The sequence below is a fragment of the Amblyomma maculatum genome, chromosome 2, assembly GCF_055883805.1.
Source record: "Amblyomma maculatum isolate TAMU_Amacu chromosome 2, ASM5588380v1, whole genome shotgun sequence".
Classification (NCBI taxonomy): Eukaryota; Metazoa; Arthropoda; class Arachnida; order Ixodida; family Ixodidae; genus Amblyomma; species Amblyomma maculatum.
Window position 1 is genome coordinate 83,686,917 of NC_139345.1, and position 18,314 is coordinate 83,705,230.

Consider the following 18,314-nt stretch of genomic DNA (forward strand, 5'->3'; position numbering starts at 1 on the left):
CTTTACGAGCTTGTATTTCGTAAACTTGATGTCATTCAACTAATGCTCTGCTGTGCTCTACTTTGCACCGCGACATTGTTTATGAGAAAAAGTTCCAAAGAGCTCTCACCGTGTGCACCCGCGTTCCGTTGTGTGAACATGAACGAAATGATTGCGTATAAATTGTTGATGACATTTCAAGACACAGCGGGAGCAACGTTGATCCGTTACAGGTTTGAAAACAGACGACCCGTGCCCATGAAGCGCAGCTAGGCAAGCGCGAGGCATGACGGGCTTTTATTGCGTAAGCAATACCACGCCAGGTTTCAGCCCATCGCGTTAACCCGCCCGGTAGCCACGTTTGACCCTTAGAGCGACCGCAGATGGGGCCCCTCTTCAAGCTGGCGGGTAAACCCGGTCGGTAGCCACGCCGCGCCGCAGAAGAAGAATAACAACAAAAACAACAAAACAACAACCGCAACAACATGAAGAAAAAGAAGCTATACGTCGGCTTTGCTTACGCAACCTACCGCGTTTAACTAAAGCTGAACCCCGGCTAATTTTTTTCCCCTGTCAGTTTGCGAGCGCCACCTTCTTGCTCCGGCCGGAGCACGAGTGTTCCAGACGTAGAATCGGAGCGCATCCTCTCTGCCGGATTCAGGTGCTCTGTCGCGGATCGTGCGAACCGCTGTGGTTTTGCGATTGGAACTCACCAATAGATAAAGCTCATAAAATGCATGCTGCCCTCCCTTCTTTCAACGCTTCTCTTCTAGCCTACTATGCTTTCCCATATAGCATATAGGACAAAGCCAACAACCAACGTGTTCTCATTCAGTCATACATATCCAGCATTTTTTTTTTTTCGTGTGAAAGCCCTGCCGTATTTACACTTAAATTGCGTGGCAGCGAACACAATGCGAAGGGGAGAGGGGGAGGGGAGGAGGAAAAGAAGATAATTACGATAATGACGCGAGCTCCCGACTGTAACGCGAAATCGTAATTTTAACCGTGCACTGATATGATCTGACAGAACGCGAAGCATCACGTAGGACACGTCCGAAGCCGTTATAGCTGTGAAACCTGCTGCCGCTATCACGCTATCGTGCCATCGTCTCTTATCCTCAGTTGCTTCAGAGTGCCACCTTCCACTACTTGAATTTCATTTTCTTTTTTTTTTTTTAGCTAGCCTCATTTTACAGCCTCGAGGTTGTTAAAAAGTTGGTTTCTTCTCGCAGTTTGCCAGCCTGATGGTAGAGCTATGTTGACAAGTAGAAAAAAAAAACCGCTTTATGTGCATACCTCTGTTTCGAATATAACGCGAAGTGCGTTCTCAACAGTGTCGTTTAAAAAAAAAAAAAAGAAGAAAAAAAGCTGTCGGTAAAATTGTGTAACCACAGTACTTCACATGATCAAACGCAACTAAGAATATTGTGGCTTACATCTGCCGAGCTCGCGCAAAAAGAGAAAAAAAAAAATACATTCACAGCTTGTTTGATCGCAGGACTCTATAGTGAGAAGCAAGTACAGAACTTCGTAAAAGTTGCCATAGCTACTCTAAAACAGTGCTTTCTTTTTTAATTTCGTGCGTCAAAAATAGCAAAAATTCATTTATATTGTTTCAGCTAGCCACTGGTACTTGATAATGCGGAAACCTTGGCACTTGTGATGCATTGCCATCTGATACAATGCAACTGGGGACTCTAGCTGCACCATCACCAAGTACCAAAGCGAAACAGCTCGATGCAACACGAAAATTCAGTAGTGTCATGTTGGTTTACCTGCTGCTACATAATCATTTATATTTTTCGCTAATCCTCAAATAACGCAAAATTAAGTGGACCTCGTCCAGTGAGTAACTTGGCTACGCTACGCTGACGTAATAGGACTCCAACAAAGATATGATGCCAGAAGAAGTAAAGGAAAATACTGTACTATACCAGTGAAGAAAAACAAAGCGTAGTTATGAATACGTGTATCGTCCTTCTCGGAAAATAAATTATGCGTATTGTTCTAAAGGTCTGTGATTATACCCTAAATCATGCTTCAGCTTAGTCTGCCTTTTTTTATTTATTTTTGTTTTACAAAAGGCTATGTCTGAAGTTTACGGGCAAACTGGTTTTCTAAAGCTAAGATCTTGTAACAAAAGATGTCTGTACAGCTGTTTTCAGAGATGCTAACGTAAGATTATTTGAGTAAAACAGTGCTAGGGGAGACGAAATACGTCAACGACAGACACATGCGACAGACACATTCTTAAGCATGTACCAACCAGCCCGTATTTACCCTCTTCTGTAAGATTATTTCCGCACCTGTTTTGGGCGTTCTCGGCCTAGATGTAGGGAAGATACAACAAGTAGGGAGCACGCTGTGCGAGTATGTTTTCTGTGCTTCTTTGTTCAAACATTTACAATATCTTTTACACCACGAAATATTTTTGCTAATAGCGAAAACAACAACAGCGGTCTAATAAACTCTGTCCACAGCTGTACATAGGAAACTGTTCTCTGCAATGAGACCATAATGTTCGGTGTGTTCTCTTGAAGGCCTAAAATTCAAGTAGAGGTTCAAAAAGAAGGATCTCTAGAACAGCTACCATTACAATTCTTCTAAAAAAAAAACAAAAAAATAAATGCTACCACGCTGGCTTTACGAAAGGCAGCAGACAGTGCTTTGGCGCTTCTACCTTGAATAGCTTCCGGATGGTACATCCCATGTAGCCGGACAGCAGTCACAAAGTTACAAAATCATCTCGCCACGCTGCCTGCTTGGGTGCATAAAATGGCCCTTAAGAAGGAGCTTGCATACCCAGAGCACCACTCATCGAGTGTTTGTGCAGGGCACGCTCGGACATACTCGGGACGACTGCATGCTGTGGCTGGAATGCTGCAACATGTTATCGCACTCTAAACTACCGGAGAGGAGAAAAAGCAAATAAGACAGGTTCCGCCGCATTCGTGACAGTGTTCACCGTCACTCACGCATGCACGGAGACAGCGGAAAAGCCCTTAGGCAAGAACAAGGTCTTGGGTAAAAAAACGCGCCAGCATGAGGGCTCTACATGGAATAGCAACAGCAAGCAGCAGGAGGACGGTGCGTCGGCGGGTTGCGGGCACTGCGGCACCGACTGACTGTGTGCGTGCTGCGGGGTACCCGCGGCGGCGGCGGCGGCGGCGGCTACGGCGTGGCCAAGCCGGTTTAGCTCGGGCCGGGCGTCCGGCTGCCGCCAGGAAGACCTCCACCGGCAGAGCCCCCAATCGTTGGGCGACGCAACACCGCCGATACTCCGGATGCTTTGCCAGAGGAGGAGTCTTCTCTACCTTTCCCTGCCGGTCGACGACCTTAGCGGCTGTGCAACGCCGAATACCGGATGGGCCGACTTGCGTCGGCGCGGGGGTCCCGAGCGCTCCACTGCGCGCCACCCCCGACAGGGTCGGCCACCAGAAGCAGGCGGTGACTCTGCGTAGGTCGCGTCTTCGGGTGAGTGTTTTTTCTTTCCTCCCTACACCCTGATTAGCTTCACACCTGCACTGACCTTGAGGTCTGCACCCTAGGCTGGCTGCCCTTTTCTTCTTCGTGTGACAAGGTCAGATGACGTGCGACGCTCTTACACTGACCTCTGTCCTAGCATGCTCTTTTAGGCCTCTGATGGTAACTTTCATGGCCTCACGAATGCGACCCTAAGACAGCACCGAGAAATCTCGTTTATGTTTCTCTCTATCCGGAAGTGACTAGCTTAAAATTTTAAGCAATCTACAAGCTGCATTTTTCTTGCTTCTGCAACACAAGTCGGAAGTTTATATGCAAATATTTTGGAGGTATCAATGCTTAACCAGCTGGAAAGGAAGCGCCAGATACAAGTACCTTCTGAAATCTGATCATGAACGTCCTCAAAATGCCTCCGTCGTTTATGGGCGCGTTTCCACCGCAGGCGTAGCAGGGTCTCAGAGCTGATACCCATTGGCAGTAATAATACTTATGTATGGAATACCTCTTTTGACCTGCATTATATTGCTACCTTCTTGCATACTGTGAACATATAAACAACTCAAGTGATTGCGCTCTTGCACTCTTTAGAAAACACGCTAATGAAAGACAGAGAAAAGCGAAGGTCACGGCGTGCGTAGGTTCGATGAATGGGGTTACGGCAGCGTAGCCGAAGCCCAAGGTCAATGTCTTCCGGTCGACGTATAAACATTTCCTTCTGCTCGTTCTCGCGCCAGGTTATTTGGCGTCCTAGAGGGCTACAGTTCGTGATTATAGCATTTTCAGAAGATCCGCCGAACTGATTAATCACACAACAACGCCTTTATCATTTTGCTCATTACTTCGTTATTAGCGGCAGCCTTAAAGCTCCTAATGAAAATTAATAGTGCAATAATTGTAGAAAAAACTGTGTTTTACTCTATGGACACATACCTTATGGCTATATCCCCATTTTCCCTCTCTAGCGACAACGGGGAGGAAAAGTAGCTTTTGTAGAATGTTTATAAATATATTCGTCGTATGTGTTACTTTTTGTCTTTAGGAGGCTCTCTGAATTCTGAGCACAAATCATGAAGACCAGACTGTTGCACCTCCTCCTCTCCTGGTCACTTCTTCTGGGCATTACGATTGGAGAAGAAAGTAAGTCATGAGCGCGCAAAACAGACTGTGAACGTCGCAATATTAACATTTCGGGATATCGATCGAGACTGCCGTCAAGAGCAGGATACAGTTTTGGTAACAAAAATACCCCACTCGGAGATTTAAAAAAAAAAAAAGAGAGAGAGAGAGATATTCATCTTGCTGCTCTCGAAGGAGACGAAATAGCCTTTGTATCAAACTAAAGTATGTTACTTTGCAGTTATAACGAATAGACAATACGAGCGCAGCAGTCAACCATGATACCGACGGTTTTGGTGGCGTTGAACGCAATGATTTTAGGGCTGAAGAGCAACCGAAGCATTTTTGGTTTGGTTTGGTTTGTGGGATTTTACGTCCCAAAGCGACTCAGGCTATGAGAGACACCGTAGTGGAGGACTCCAGGAATTTTCGACTACCTGGGGTTCTTTAACGTGCGCTGACATCGCACAGCACACGGGCGCCTTGCCTTTCGCCTGCATCGAAAAGCGGCCGCCGAGGCCGGGATTCGATCCCGCATCCTTGGGAACAGTAGTCGAGCGCCGTGACCACTGCGCCACTCCGGCGGGGCGAAGCGTTTTTGGTTATTTCAGGAAATCTCCTACATATTGAATGCTAATAATATAGGCATTGTATGTAGGGAAGGCACAGGTCATTTAAATGTATATTTCTTCTTTTAATTGTTGTCCTGTTCAGATATTTTGAAAGTCGTAACGTTCGAGTTTTCGCAGCGACGCACGATGACGCCAAACTACGGAAGCAACGACAAAACGACGGCAGCGCCAGCAGAATGCATCCTGGGCGTATTGTGTGCTACTACAGCGCTTGGGCACTCTACCGTCCCGAACCTATGAACTACGACATCGAAGACATTCCTATAGACAAGTGCACGCACCTCATCTATTCTTTCGTGGGCCTCAGCAACCAGACCTGGGAACTCTTCAGCATTGACCCGGAGTACGACTTCAACAAAGGTCAGTCGTAAAGGAAGGAGTGTAAATGTCCGCAGCAAATGACAATATTTCGAGTATGCAAAACCCCGCGTAGCTTCCGTGTGAAGCAGTCGCACCCTCTATTAGATCTAAAGAGCATTATCAGTCTGACTGCACAAATGTTAGTTCGGATAACGAAACTGACGCTTTTCGAAGGCACTTAACCTTAAGTATATCGCACTTTAATTAGTGTTCAGGGTTTCGCAGATTTCATCAATATGCTGATTTCTGTCATTCACTGTTTCTGCTAAAATCAAGCCAGATTTATATAGAACAATATTTAACAGAGAGCAAAGCCACTTCGTCACACGATTACAATGAAGCAAGGATGCATTTATTGCAATTTGTTTCTGAATGGTGGCAGTATTTGCGAGCGTTAAAATAAGACAACAGAAATAAACGACTAATAAGTCCAAAGAGAATCCGCTTTTCAGGTAAAAAATAGGCCTCTTAAATTCTTGTATCAATTTTGAGAACGTACAACTTGCTCGTTGTTAGTTCTTGCCTCCGTGTGAAACAGTCCTCCACTTCTAAGCAAATCTCAGGGGTTCCATGGTCTGACGCGCACCTTCTGCAGTCGAACAAAAGCCAACTGCTGAAAACCCTCCTCATCGCAGCATATCTATAATGGCTTCAGCACTGTTTTGCATAAGAGCAATATCATTAGGCTGACAGTAATGTTGTTTTCCGAATAAATCCTCGCTTCCACAACTCGACCGGCTGCAGAGCTCATGCGAACATATTGCGGGCGATCACTAGGAGTGTGTGCGGGCCTCTTGGCGCATATACCGGTGTTAGTGGTGTTTTATGCCTCAATCGTATCTATTTTTCTCGACAACCAGGCGGCTACAGGCGATTCACAGCATTGCGCAAAAAGAACCCCCAGATGAAGACTCTCCTGGCCGTGGGCGGCTGGGCTGAGGGCGGCAAGAAGTATTCGGAAATGGTCAGCACCACTGGTCGCCGGCACACTTTCATCAATAGCGCCCTGAAGTGGGTCCAGACGTACGGTTTCGACGGTTTCGACCTGGACTGGGAATACCCCGGAGCTTACGATCGCGGAGGGGCGTATTCTGACAAGGCAAACTTCCTTCTGCTTGTCAAGGTAAGCGACCGATTCCCCTGCGCCCTGGGCTACTAGACAAGGCAAAATGCTGTTTTCCAGAGAGGTGCCCTGGAGCTTCTACTATATGCGATGAAATTTAGAGGTATTAGACGCTAGAAACAAACCTTCTCAATTTCAAAAATTATTTAAGATCTGGCGGTATCACACGACCCCCATGAGCAGCTGAGCTAGAATTCTGGTGTGGTCTGAATAGCTCTGGAAAGTAGTGTGAGTCCAAGCTATACTGCCAGTCTTCCTTTTGCTGTATACCAAAAAGCATTTTTTTGTCTGTCAATCTCTTAAACACCTTATTGTGCTACAGCTTATTTTACATCCTTGCACAGAGCACATATAGGCTCAATTTGCCAGAACTAGAAGAGGGCTTCGTTGACTTACAGCGAATGCCATCTGCTTAGCTTGCGTCAGCACACGTGAAAATCTATGGACTGTAGGAACATTGCAAATAAAGAAAATGTACTGCAAGCAGGGCTAGTTTTGACAAGTTACTGAGCAAACCACTCTCTTCTAGTAAGGAAAAAAAAAGTCAAAAGTAGGCACTGAAACGCACCGCCGCTTTATGTTTTTCCTCCATGAGGCTTGCAATGTCTGAGGTTATTTTGTTTGTCATCATTCTCAGAACAATTTCTTTTTTTTTTTTTTGCTGTTAGAAGAGTGTGGCTTACTGTTTATTTCTCACTTAAAAGTCTCTGTTCCTGGCTTTCAGGAGCTGAGGTCAGTTTTCAACCAATACAAGCTGCTGCTCACAGCTGCTGTTCCAGTAGCAAAGTTTCGTCTACAAGAAGGCTACGAAGTTGCCGAGTTGGGAGAGTAAGTGTACTTCTACTGCTCTTTCAACAGCTTAGATAACCGTGATGCATAATGATATGAGTATACATGTCATTGTTGCCAGTTTCCAAACACTACGCTGTCACAATAAGCATGCTTGTGTGAAAACGTACAGGGGAACATATTGCCAGCAAGCAACCTAATGTGCAAACTCTTTTGTTTTCTTCTTGCAGGCTGCTTGACTGGATAAATGTCATGACGTACGATTTGCGTGGAAACTGGGCTGGGTTTACGGATGTCCACAGCCCACTGTTTAGAAGATCGTTTGACGAATGGGCCTACGAGAAACTCAACGTTGTAAGTACTTTACAGCTAAAATATTTATTGTTCTCGATGCACCTCATACAAGATAGTTCTGCTGATGCATGCGCAGATCTTTCGTAACACACGTCTGGTCGCTTTGTAAAATGTTTGTTTTCGCATATTGATAAAAGCTGTCTTGAATAAAAGCAAAATGTCAGAGCCCTAAGCATCATTCACGTCTGTATATGATATATTTATACATATATTAATATAGCACGGTACTGCTGTTAAATTATCACTGCAATCACAGGAACGGGAGAATTAACACGAAGGACGAGGCAAGTGGGCGAAAGATGGGAAACGATTTCGAAGAGCAGAAGCGTCTCTAATATGCAGCGAAAGTGAAAGGGCAATTAAGGCAGCGATTAAGCGGCCTCGTGCAACTTTTTAAGTAATAGTACCGCATATTTCTGTACTTCTTGCATACTCATTCATTTCTGCGCCCTTACAGCACGACTGAGAAGGCACGACGACCAATGGCTACTGTTTTCCATAGTGCAAATAAACCAACTGTAACTTTTATACATGATCTTGAGCCTCGTAATTTATAAATGGAACAGTGCTGAAAACAAGTAACGAACCTGGGTGTGGTTTTCGTACTAATATCATGCATCAAATGTGCCACCAACTCCCAAAATCTCGGTGTTTTTTTTTTATATATATATAAACTTGCGAACACTTCAAAAGCACGCAGACGCAAATATGAAGAGGCCCAAAGCGCGAACTGTACAAACTTGATTACACATGGAACGCTTGAATTTATTAGTCGTCAATGTTTTTCAGGGCTGCTGTTTAAGGCACGCTGCTTGTATGGTGGACTTTCGAGTCAGGCAAGCATCAGAAAAAACGACGAGAAAAGGGGAGAAGGGCACAATGAAACGCGGTGAGGAATAGAACAATTTAACAGATAGTCCGCTGCAGGGGGTTTCGCGGGTGCTAGCTTGAGCACGTTCCCCATATGTGCGTCACGATTGCAATAGGTGACTGCAGGCAATGCACCATCCTTCTCAATTACCAATGTCCCAATGACGCTAATACTCAAGCGAAGTATATATATATTTTTTTCAATCTAAAGAAATTCTCGATCAGCAGGAAGCGAAAATCAAAATTCACTTTTACAAAACAAGAAAATCTCAAATAACGCATAATGCCTCTGTATACTTACCCATCTGACACCAATGTCACAGAAAAAAAAAAGAAGATCAAGCATTTTTTTATGTTGTGAATTGGCCATATAACTGAAACAGATTGGTTTTGAAAATAAAAGATTATTTCACCATAAGGTTGAGATCGAAACATAGCAATTGGCCTTTTTAACAAATTTAATCCTCGCCTCAACATAAAAGAAAAAACACATAGGTTACTAATATAGGGTCTCTGATACGCCTGTGAAACTAAACAAATCGTCGATTTGTGAGTTGATGATGTGCCAAAATCTTTTCATATTCAAATAAATTGGCTCTTGAGTGTTGAGGCTTTTAGTAGGCCCTAAAGACACTGTGGCTGCGTACAGCGTAAGCGCGTTTGTGCATTGTGTCGGTCCGACGAAGCAATTAGTAAATATATCTCAAGTAATTTTTTCCCTTTTGCAAGTGATACTCACGTGCATAACTTGACGACCCGAGCATTTTTATTACAGCATGACGGACTGCAGCTGTGGATGAGCCTAGGAGCGCCGAGGGAAAAACTAGTCGTTGGCGTTCCTTTTTACGGAAGAACGTACACGCTAAGTGACAAGTCCAACACCGGGCTGAGAGCCTATATAAACAAGGAAAAAATGGGAGGCATTCCCGGACCATACACGAATGCCACAGGCTTCCTCGCTTACTATGAGGTTAGTAGCGCAGGTTATCCCCAGATCGATGTTGTAGTGGCATTCAATGCCCACTTAATTGCGAATATTCGATTCGCTAACAAATTCGATGTACACGCCAACAATATATATAATACAATAAATACCAACAATGCAAAAGCTTAAGCTTCAGTGACAAAACTTTATTTGCCCTAGTTTTGCGTTACTATATGCAACTTCTCATTTGCTAGATATGCCCACATGTCAACTCTGGAACTTGGACGAAAAAGTTCGACGACGTCGGAAAATGCCCCTATGCCTACTACGACAACCAGTGGATCGGCTATGAGGATCCCGAAAGCATTTCCATAAAGGTAACATACCCTCTTAGTGCTCACGAATGTAATTCCGTATACAAGGTGACAACGAAGATATTATTGCAACGGGTACATAGGTATCAGTTGACAATGAGACGAAATGGGCCACTATAGACAAATAGAGAAATAGGTTCAAGTTTTGTTTGGAATGAACGGGAGCAACACTCACATCAGCGTGTTTCGATAAATATCGGAAGCTTGAAATTTCTCTGTTAGACCAGAATCTGTTGTTAGGTTGAAGAACTAATTTTTTATGGAGGGCCACGATATTTACTTTCAATGCAAATGTATCATCTTCAAAGCCAATAACTTCCATCATGCGATATCTGAATTCGTTGAAAGGCATGCTTTGATTTCTGTCCATCCTCTGGATCAGAGGAACCAAACGGTGAATTGCGGAATGCGGTAAATTATTTCTGTGCGTGCCGAAGAAAAAAACGCAAAGCAAAGAAAGTTTTTTTTTAGTTTGCCCGGTGTAACCCCGAGAAAGAATGCTGACAAATAAAAAGAAGACAGCTATAGTCCTGGTCTCTTAGCGTTATTTACACTGTGATTTTCTATCTAGCCCGTCCGTATACCTTGATAGCTCGACCTCCATCCTTGATTTTCATGAATATCGTTACAATGCTAAAACCGTTTCCCGACACTTCACTATACCTTCGATAACTGATAAGTAAATTGGTAAATTGACTGCCGCGGCATCTGTATAAACCACGCGATCTTTCAAAGCGGCGAAGACTAAATAAGGGCGCTTTTCTCAGGGCCTTCTAATGGCACCGAAAGCTTTGCAACACCTATACATCATACAACGTCTTCTTCTTTCTGGTACGGATAGTTGTAGGCAAAAAAAAAAACAATAAAAACTAGTTTTCTTGGGGCCTCTTACCAAGCAGAGTATTGGTTTTACAAGCCATGCGTGCCTTCCTATAGACTCATTACAGTGCACTGTACTTGAGTACCGGCTGTTACCAATAGCCTCCTTGTGTATACGCTCGCTCTCTTTATCTCTCCACTTCGAGTGGTGCACTTTACAGCCTCTTCCCATCGCCTAGCTCAATCACCGGCATTAAATATTCCAGTATATTTTAGCAATAAGCCTCACGGAAGTCTCTTCCTTATGTGTTTCAATAGTTCTATTTTTTAATCCATCACTTGCGCCTTATTCAAAAGATACCATTTCGAAAATCCAAAGTGAAATGCACACTGGTATTCAAAACCACAATAAAAAATATAAATTGGAACTGAAAATTTTGGAACAAAAATAACAGGAAGATGAAGATTGGATGTGAAGGCGTAAGAGCGCATCTATTAGGTGCGTCAGGAAAGTAACAAATACAGCCGAGAAGCAAACGAAGTTAAAAATGCCGGGAAGTAAATGGATCCCTTCCGACATTTGATTTGCGGTGCTGATTTCAGATTATTTCATGACCTAAATGTGTCTAATTTGCAAAGACTTGAAGGGGTGCGCGGCGGTTTGAATATGCGCCGTTAGCCTTCCTCGGCCGCAGTGATAACGAGGAACTGCCAAGACACGTGTCGCCGATGAGCTTGGAGCGAAGTGATAGCCTTTCCTGCGCCCGACGACCTTTTTCCTTGAAGAGTTTAAGTTCTTTACTTATCTTGTAAGTGGAGCATTTGGCTCGTCTTCCACGTGACTAGGGCACAGATAGACCATTCGTCCAGCTACCGCCGGTCTCCAAAGTGTTTCAACAGCAGACGCGCCTTATATGCCTGCACATAGGCTGTTTTTCTTCCTGCGTTTTACATTTTAGTGAGTTTTATTTTGGTAAGTTTATTATTGACATTGCCGCATTTCGTAAAAAGGCGACATATGCAAGATTAGTCTCGAAGGCATTAAAATCAAAGCTTGTATACAAACCTCCCATGCTTATGGGTCTCTTAATTGCCTGTCTGTCGCTTCAAATGGCGCGACATGGAATTGGCCCTCCCTTCTGTACATGTCTACAAAACGCGATACCAAGCCGTATACGGACGCGCCTGCGTGGGCTAGAGGTAGATTGTCTTACTAGGGATTCAAGGACCCCGAAGGGCTCGATTTTCCTCACCCTCCTATGCCAAAGCAGAAGTCCAAGTAGGCAGCTTCTGCTAACATGGTGGCAGCTTCTTGCACCACCTGCCAGTGTCACACACGTTATTTTTCGCTCGTCACAAAGAAAGCGGATTTTCAGAGGAATGGTGTAAAAAGGAAGACGCCGACAATTAGGATACTCAGTAATGTGAAATTTGATGGCAGCTTTGTACGTTTCAGAGAACCTGGCGTCTTTGTAGTTAGTAGCGTTAATCCACATCCTACAGAGGATGGACAGATGAAAGTTAGGAGCGCGCCCTTTCAAACGGAGTGGTGACAGTCGTCACCATGCTCAACCTTTCTTTTTATGCTTCTTTTTTACATTTAGGCAATCCTTCATTTTTAACCACTTTAGTCTTAGACTCGGTATACTTTTAAATACCCTTCTGTATTTTGATTTAGCAACATTGTGTCACCGCCCTGCTATTTAGCCAGCAAACTTCCAAATGCCTATTGCTAACCTCCATCGCAGATGCATTCACGTTTCCTTCGTTGTCTCTAAACCCTAGGACCTCAGCGATAGTGACTATGTCCGCATTGACATCTGTATGAATACTGCCACATTCCAGTATATTGAGTTTAATTATTTCTGCGCATCAACCAAAATAGCGAAAATTTCATCTTGTTGATTAAACTTCCTTTTGAAGTTTTGCATTTTAAGACATCCTGATCTAGCTTCAAAGAGGAGGCCACTGCCTCTGGAGTCTTCATAGAACTTTTCCTTCTTAATCTGCTTTTACGATTTTTAATATAGGTCTAGAGTCGGCTGCTTTTTCATTGAAATATTCCAGTTTTTAACATCTGCGTTCTTTACCTGTCGTAACGTGTTCTTTATTTCTCCATCCTGTCTTCCTAAATATACTTAGGCTTAATTTTATCTTCCTTTTTACTGTGAGTCACAACGCAATTTCGGTATATATATTTAAATACTTTAGCTGCCCACCTATTATGGTCTATTTTCCAGAGGCGTACTTGGTACAATAATTTGCTCTCAGCTTCTCGTGCATCAAAAGGCGCCTAGCCTAGTCTCCCTGCACTGCTTCATTCGTGCTTAGTTTTGTCCTGAGCGACAAGTGCTAATCTTCCCACAGATCACTCATTTATTTCTAACCGCGACAGGCCTTTTGCCATTAGGCACAAAACCGCGTTACCGAAGGCAAGCCCTGTCGCCATTATTGATTTCTAAGTCCGTTTTAGTACTTTATATCTGTTATTTGCCCATAATGCTCTGTGCTTCATTACCGAGCCTTCCGGTTGACCAGCCTCACCTAGCGGCCAATCGGAGACATTTCATGAAGAATTATAGCGCGATCCCCACACCTCTCGGTTGAACAGCCACAGCTAGCGGCAGGTGGGGAAAATGTTATGAAAACGAATGAGAGTGCATTAAAGCGCTACTCCTCGGTGGTTTTGTGGCATGATGTGTTAGCGCTTTGTTTTTTAACGCGAAAAGCAGTAAAATCAATCCACTTGTAACTTTTTTTCTTTCTCTCTTTTTGCGCTAATCTGTAAGATATTTTTCTGAACGTGCAATATTTATTTTTTATTGTTGTTGTTGCGGTTGTGGTTTGGACAAAGGAAGGGAAAGGGGGGGGGGGGGGGGGCGGGGCGGGGGGGGGGGGGCTTGAATTTCGCTTTTAAGGGCGGGACACAATTGTGGAAAATGGTTCCCACGAGCCCTACGCTGCCGTTCACCGAACCAAGACAGTGTTTCGTACAACCATAGAAAGTTGCCCGAGACCGCACAGAGTCTTGTGCCCCATGTCCGCCTTGGCCACTTGCATTATAGTAGCCACCAGGGGCACGCTATCCCTGGTGCTTTAAGCTCGGCCCTAAGTAAAATACAGGAAAGTGTTAAGAGGTCCCCAGGATCCCGACGCTACCATTCAGCAGACTCTCCAAGACGTCTTTGTTCCGGAAGACCATAGCAGGTTGTGGGATGCTGAGGCTAATCTTGCACCGTACTGTTAATTGTCATTACCAGCTGTGACAGGATGGCCCCCTGGCGCACCTTACAGCTGTCAAACTGTTTTGCCGACAGCGACACAGACGCCGCTCAAGCCAGGAACAGGTGTCAAAGAGCTACGCTCTAAAATGAACACACCCGCTTATGAGGACACTTTCGGCACGCAGTGTTTCTATAAATATGATATAGGCTTTTCTTTAGCAGTGTCTTGACCTTCGTGATACATTATTGCTGTCTCTCATCAGAAAATCGCGCCGCCTGTTCATCTCCCTCAGCATTCAACGTGTACGCGGATCAATATTAGCCTTTAATATATATTTCCTGACAAATGCAATAGAAAACTGGAACCAGCTAGCTGACTACAATGTAAACGAACACAGTCCAACTAAATTTCTACAGACATTAGTCATCATTGCCCCGAATAAAAAAAAATACTACACATTTGTCATCAACCCACTTCTTCAAGCAGTTACGCCTTTTTTGTTTCTTGTTACCGCCTCTTATAGCCTTTTAGCCTATCTGCATTAACCAACATTGCATTATGACTGTATCGCTTCCCATTAGAGTGTATTATATTATGCTTAGTTTTATTAACATTGTATTCTACCGATTTCCACTGTAATACTTTGCCCCCCCCCCCCCCCCTCCCCTTATGTAATGCCTCAATGGAGGCCTCAAAGGGCAAAATAACTAATGATGAAGATGAAGATGATGAGGAGGATGTTTCATAAAGGCAGCCCAAATAACCAGTAGGTTAAATTTAAATGCTAAATCATGCGCTTCGCGAATTTTAGGGTGGCCATTGCAATAATAATTTTGTTAACACGTAATTACAGGCACTGGCAGTACAAAATATTGCAGACTTCCCCACCGAGCGCCGAAAGTAGGGTTCATGTTGCCATACAGTTGCAGAGTGGGTTGCTGTTGGGTACTTATATGTGCCAATCTTCAGATTATGCAAACAATATTTCAGACAAAATTTGAAAGAAATTTGCAAGCAACAAAAACAACATCTAAACAGCCAGTGTTTTTTGAATCATGGAAATGATTTATACTGTTAGCAAATAAGTCACGAAATTTTTTGAACTTGTCACTGATCATTAGCGCTATAAAATTGTCGGCATAATTTTCCTCTTCCAAAGTTACCAATGATCTGTTATAATTGTCCCTTCAAAAGACAAAAAAACTTATAAGCATCCTTACAAAGAGCCATTTACATGCCACGAGTAGATAGTTCAGGTGCACCAGCAAAAGCCTTCTACTGTTATTTAATCTAGTTGTGATTCAGAAGCAACCATTCTGCTCTTTACTACTACGTGCTGAAAGGAGCACGATCAGAATATGGCATTTAAAACAAATAAGCACAAAAATTCCATCAGATATCGAAGGTAGCCTCTGCAAAGTACTGCAGCGATGCGTGCGCCGGAAAGCAGCCAAAATGCAAATAAAAGCTCTTTCAAAGCCAGCTTCCCTGCTTTCTACTCTGGCCGCCAATCCTGGATAGTGCCGTCATACCAAAGACGGCATCCACTGGTCCGTCTCTCTGACTGACCGGTGAATGGTGGGCAAAGAATCTGTCGCCAGGTTCGTTGTCGCGCACGCGGTGCGGTGCGGACCATTCTGTGCGGACCATTCTGTGCGCTGGGACGTTCCTAAAGCCTTCCTATACACCATGCCTCCCGCCAAACGTGAAGAAGGAAGGAAGAGTAATTTGGCTTGCGGAGGCATGGAGGAGGCTAGAGGGTCAGGTTCCTTCTGCGAGGGAACAGGAGGAGAGAAACACGGCAGAATCGGTTGACTGCGGTAGCTGCAACAGCACTACTATTACTCTTTTCAAAAAAATGTTGCAGCTTTACATCCCGGCGGAGAATCCGCACAGTAACTAGGGAAGAAAATATTTTTGATCGGAGGGCGGACAGCGGCCTTTCAAACAGCACTATGTCTGAAAAAGCAAGAGCCGTCTGCATTTCTGTTTAAGACATTTTGTAATGCACAAGCTGCAAGAGGTGAGGTAGCTAAGGTCTAAGGCTTAGCCGAATACGCGTTTGAATCTAGTCTGGATGTGAGAGCATTTTCGATTCTCATAAGGCGAAAACTCTCACCTTGGGCATGAAGCCCCTCCCAACTGCCACGGAGCAGGTGGGAAGAGGCACCTGGTACTTACCGCGGTTGGTACACTTAAGAGCCACATGCCCCAACCGAAAGCTAGCAAAGTGGAGAGGGGCCAATCTGCTTCTTTTCTATCGTAGGAGAGAGGTGGGAGAGACAAAAGACTTCGTTAAAAATGCTCTGATATAAGAAAGTCGTAAGTATACAACTCTATACTAACATAAGCGAAGTCTAAAAGGCGTACGCTTTCTTATTTGCTCCATGTCAGTGAGGTTCGTCGCCCTGAAGTGTTTACCGGCTCTATTTATTGCTGCCTAGATGGACTACATCATGGGCCAAGGCTTCGGCGGCGCGATGATCTGGGCCATCGACATGGACGACTTCCAAGGAGTCTGCGGCCGAAAGAACGCGCTGATCAACGTCATCTATGAGAAGCTGGCCGACTACGAAGTGCCGCAGCCGGAGCCCACTACGCCGCTGCCTCGCTCCACTTTCGACGACGGTCAATGGAAGTCGACCACTACGCCGGATCCGAACACGACGCTAAGCCCGACACCGCCAAGTGTGACCAAGAGTTACCCGCGGGACTGCGACAGCCCTACGATTTCATTTATCCCTCATGAGAACGACTGCACCAAGTACTACTGGTGCGTGTATGGCACGCCCATGGTCATGTTCTGCGAGGGAGGCACTGTGTGGAACCAGGACAACGGCAATTGCGACTGGGCCGAGCGGGTGGACAGGCCCGAATGCAAGCACATCACACGCAAGCCCAAGCGGCCACACAAGGAGTTCGAAGAGGAGAACGTGTAGCTTTGTCCGATAGAATCACTGCCGAAGTGAAACGAAATGAAAGGTAAAGCAGGTGGCTTGCCGATTTTTAAACGGAAGCTGATGCAGTCATATCTAACAGCGGAAAAGTGGTGTACGAGTAGTCGAAAACAATTGCATGGGTGTTGCTAATGGCCTCAGCAGATGCGCAAGAGGAGCGTGAGTCCCGTATGGTGTTCTATTGCATATGTTCAATTCTTCACGTTTTAGTCTTCAAGTTGTTTGCCCACTGTTTTACACTGACACAACGCCGTTACGAAACTAGAGTATTACAGAAAATTTACGGCAGATCAGTCCCACTGAAGCGTATTAACGAGATAGCGCTTAAGGCCTCGTTCCGGAATACCGCGTTGTCAGCGAAGTCGGCATTGTGAGCTTAGCAGCTGACATGGCCGGTCATTGATTCTTCGATGGGTTGTGTGACAGAACGCGACCAAACACCACAAAGTTGGGGTAAGCTGTCGACCCGGGTCACTCATTTGAGGTAGCAGGGTGGTGCAGAACTGAACCTTTCGATGTTCTTGGGTGTCAGGCGCATTCTCCTATCCACGCAGGCACGTGCTGACGGCTTGTGTTGATATCGAGATATGTCAGATGGTCGCTTACGACCGGTAGCTGGACAATGTGGTAGCTTCGGACTACGTCAGAATTTGTGAAATATTAGGGGCGAAAATTTAGGGACTGGTAATTACGCGAGCAGGGAATACGTGTAACACAAGGGAAGCCGTTAACGTTATTTCGTAACCTCCTTAAAGACAGAGCTTAAGTGTATCCCATATTTTTATTGCAGCGCTGTACACACCATTTCGGGCCATTTTAGTAACAGATTTCTCTGAAGAAGATAATGTTTCAGATAAAGCAAGGGTTACGTTCTTGAAAGCGAAAACCTTGTTCCTGCCTCCAAAGAAATACGTGTAATGCAATGGGCAGTCGTGAAGGCCGTCAGGATGCGGGCTTGCTTCCAACACTTGTCTCGGCAGCTATAACAATGTTATCCATGTTTTCCGCACCTAGTGCTCTTTTCGATAGGGTACTACTGCATCAACTTCCGTTTGACGGCAGTCTCCGCTTCCAGCGGGCTTCTTGAAAGCGAGCTTGTTCGTCACCGGGGCGGCCCTTTAATTGTTATTCATATGTCACGTTTCGGCGAGAATAATTGTGCTCTACATTACGCCATTTTGTCAACTTCATGTTACAGAGCATTTTCACTTCCGGGGTGTTTGTATTTATAGAGAGCGAGGAAACGGAAACTAATTCGTGTGCGTCGGTTCAACTGCCACTGACTTGAACGTCTTTCTCGTGGCT

At 44.8% G+C, this 18,314-nt stretch overlaps 1 protein-coding gene across 1 annotated transcript; it reads left to right on the forward strand.

The window, feature by feature from the left end:
• The first annotated feature begins 3,159 nt into the window (after positions 1-3,159).
• Positions 3,160-17,235, forward strand: LOC146199156 (endochitinase-like). The gene is made up of 9 exons (XM_084592724.1): positions 3,160-3,456; positions 4,505-4,602; positions 5,331-5,573; positions 6,434-6,696; positions 7,421-7,524; positions 7,716-7,839; positions 9,485-9,679; positions 9,889-10,011; positions 16,497-17,235. The coding sequence occupies exons 2-9, from the start codon at positions 4,533-4,535 to the stop codon at positions 16,989-16,991; spliced, it is 1,617 nt and encodes a 538-aa protein (XP_084448850.1). The 5' UTR covers positions 3,160-3,456; positions 4,505-4,532; the 3' UTR covers positions 16,992-17,235.
• The last annotated feature ends 1,079 nt before the right edge of the window (positions 17,236-18,314 follow it).

Coding starts and splice junctions, on each gene's coding strand:
- LOC146199156 (XM_084592724.1), top strand. CDS start 4,533: ATGAAGACCAGACTGTTGCACCTCCTCCTCTCCTGGTCACTTCTTCTG. Junction 4,603..5,330: donor CATTACGATTGGAGAAGAAA/GTAAGTCATGAG, acceptor GAGTTTTCGCAG/CGACGCACGATGACGCCAAA. Junction 9,680..9,888: donor GCTTCCTCGCTTACTATGAG/GTTAGTAGCGCA, acceptor CTCATTTGCTAG/ATATGCCCACATGTCAACTC.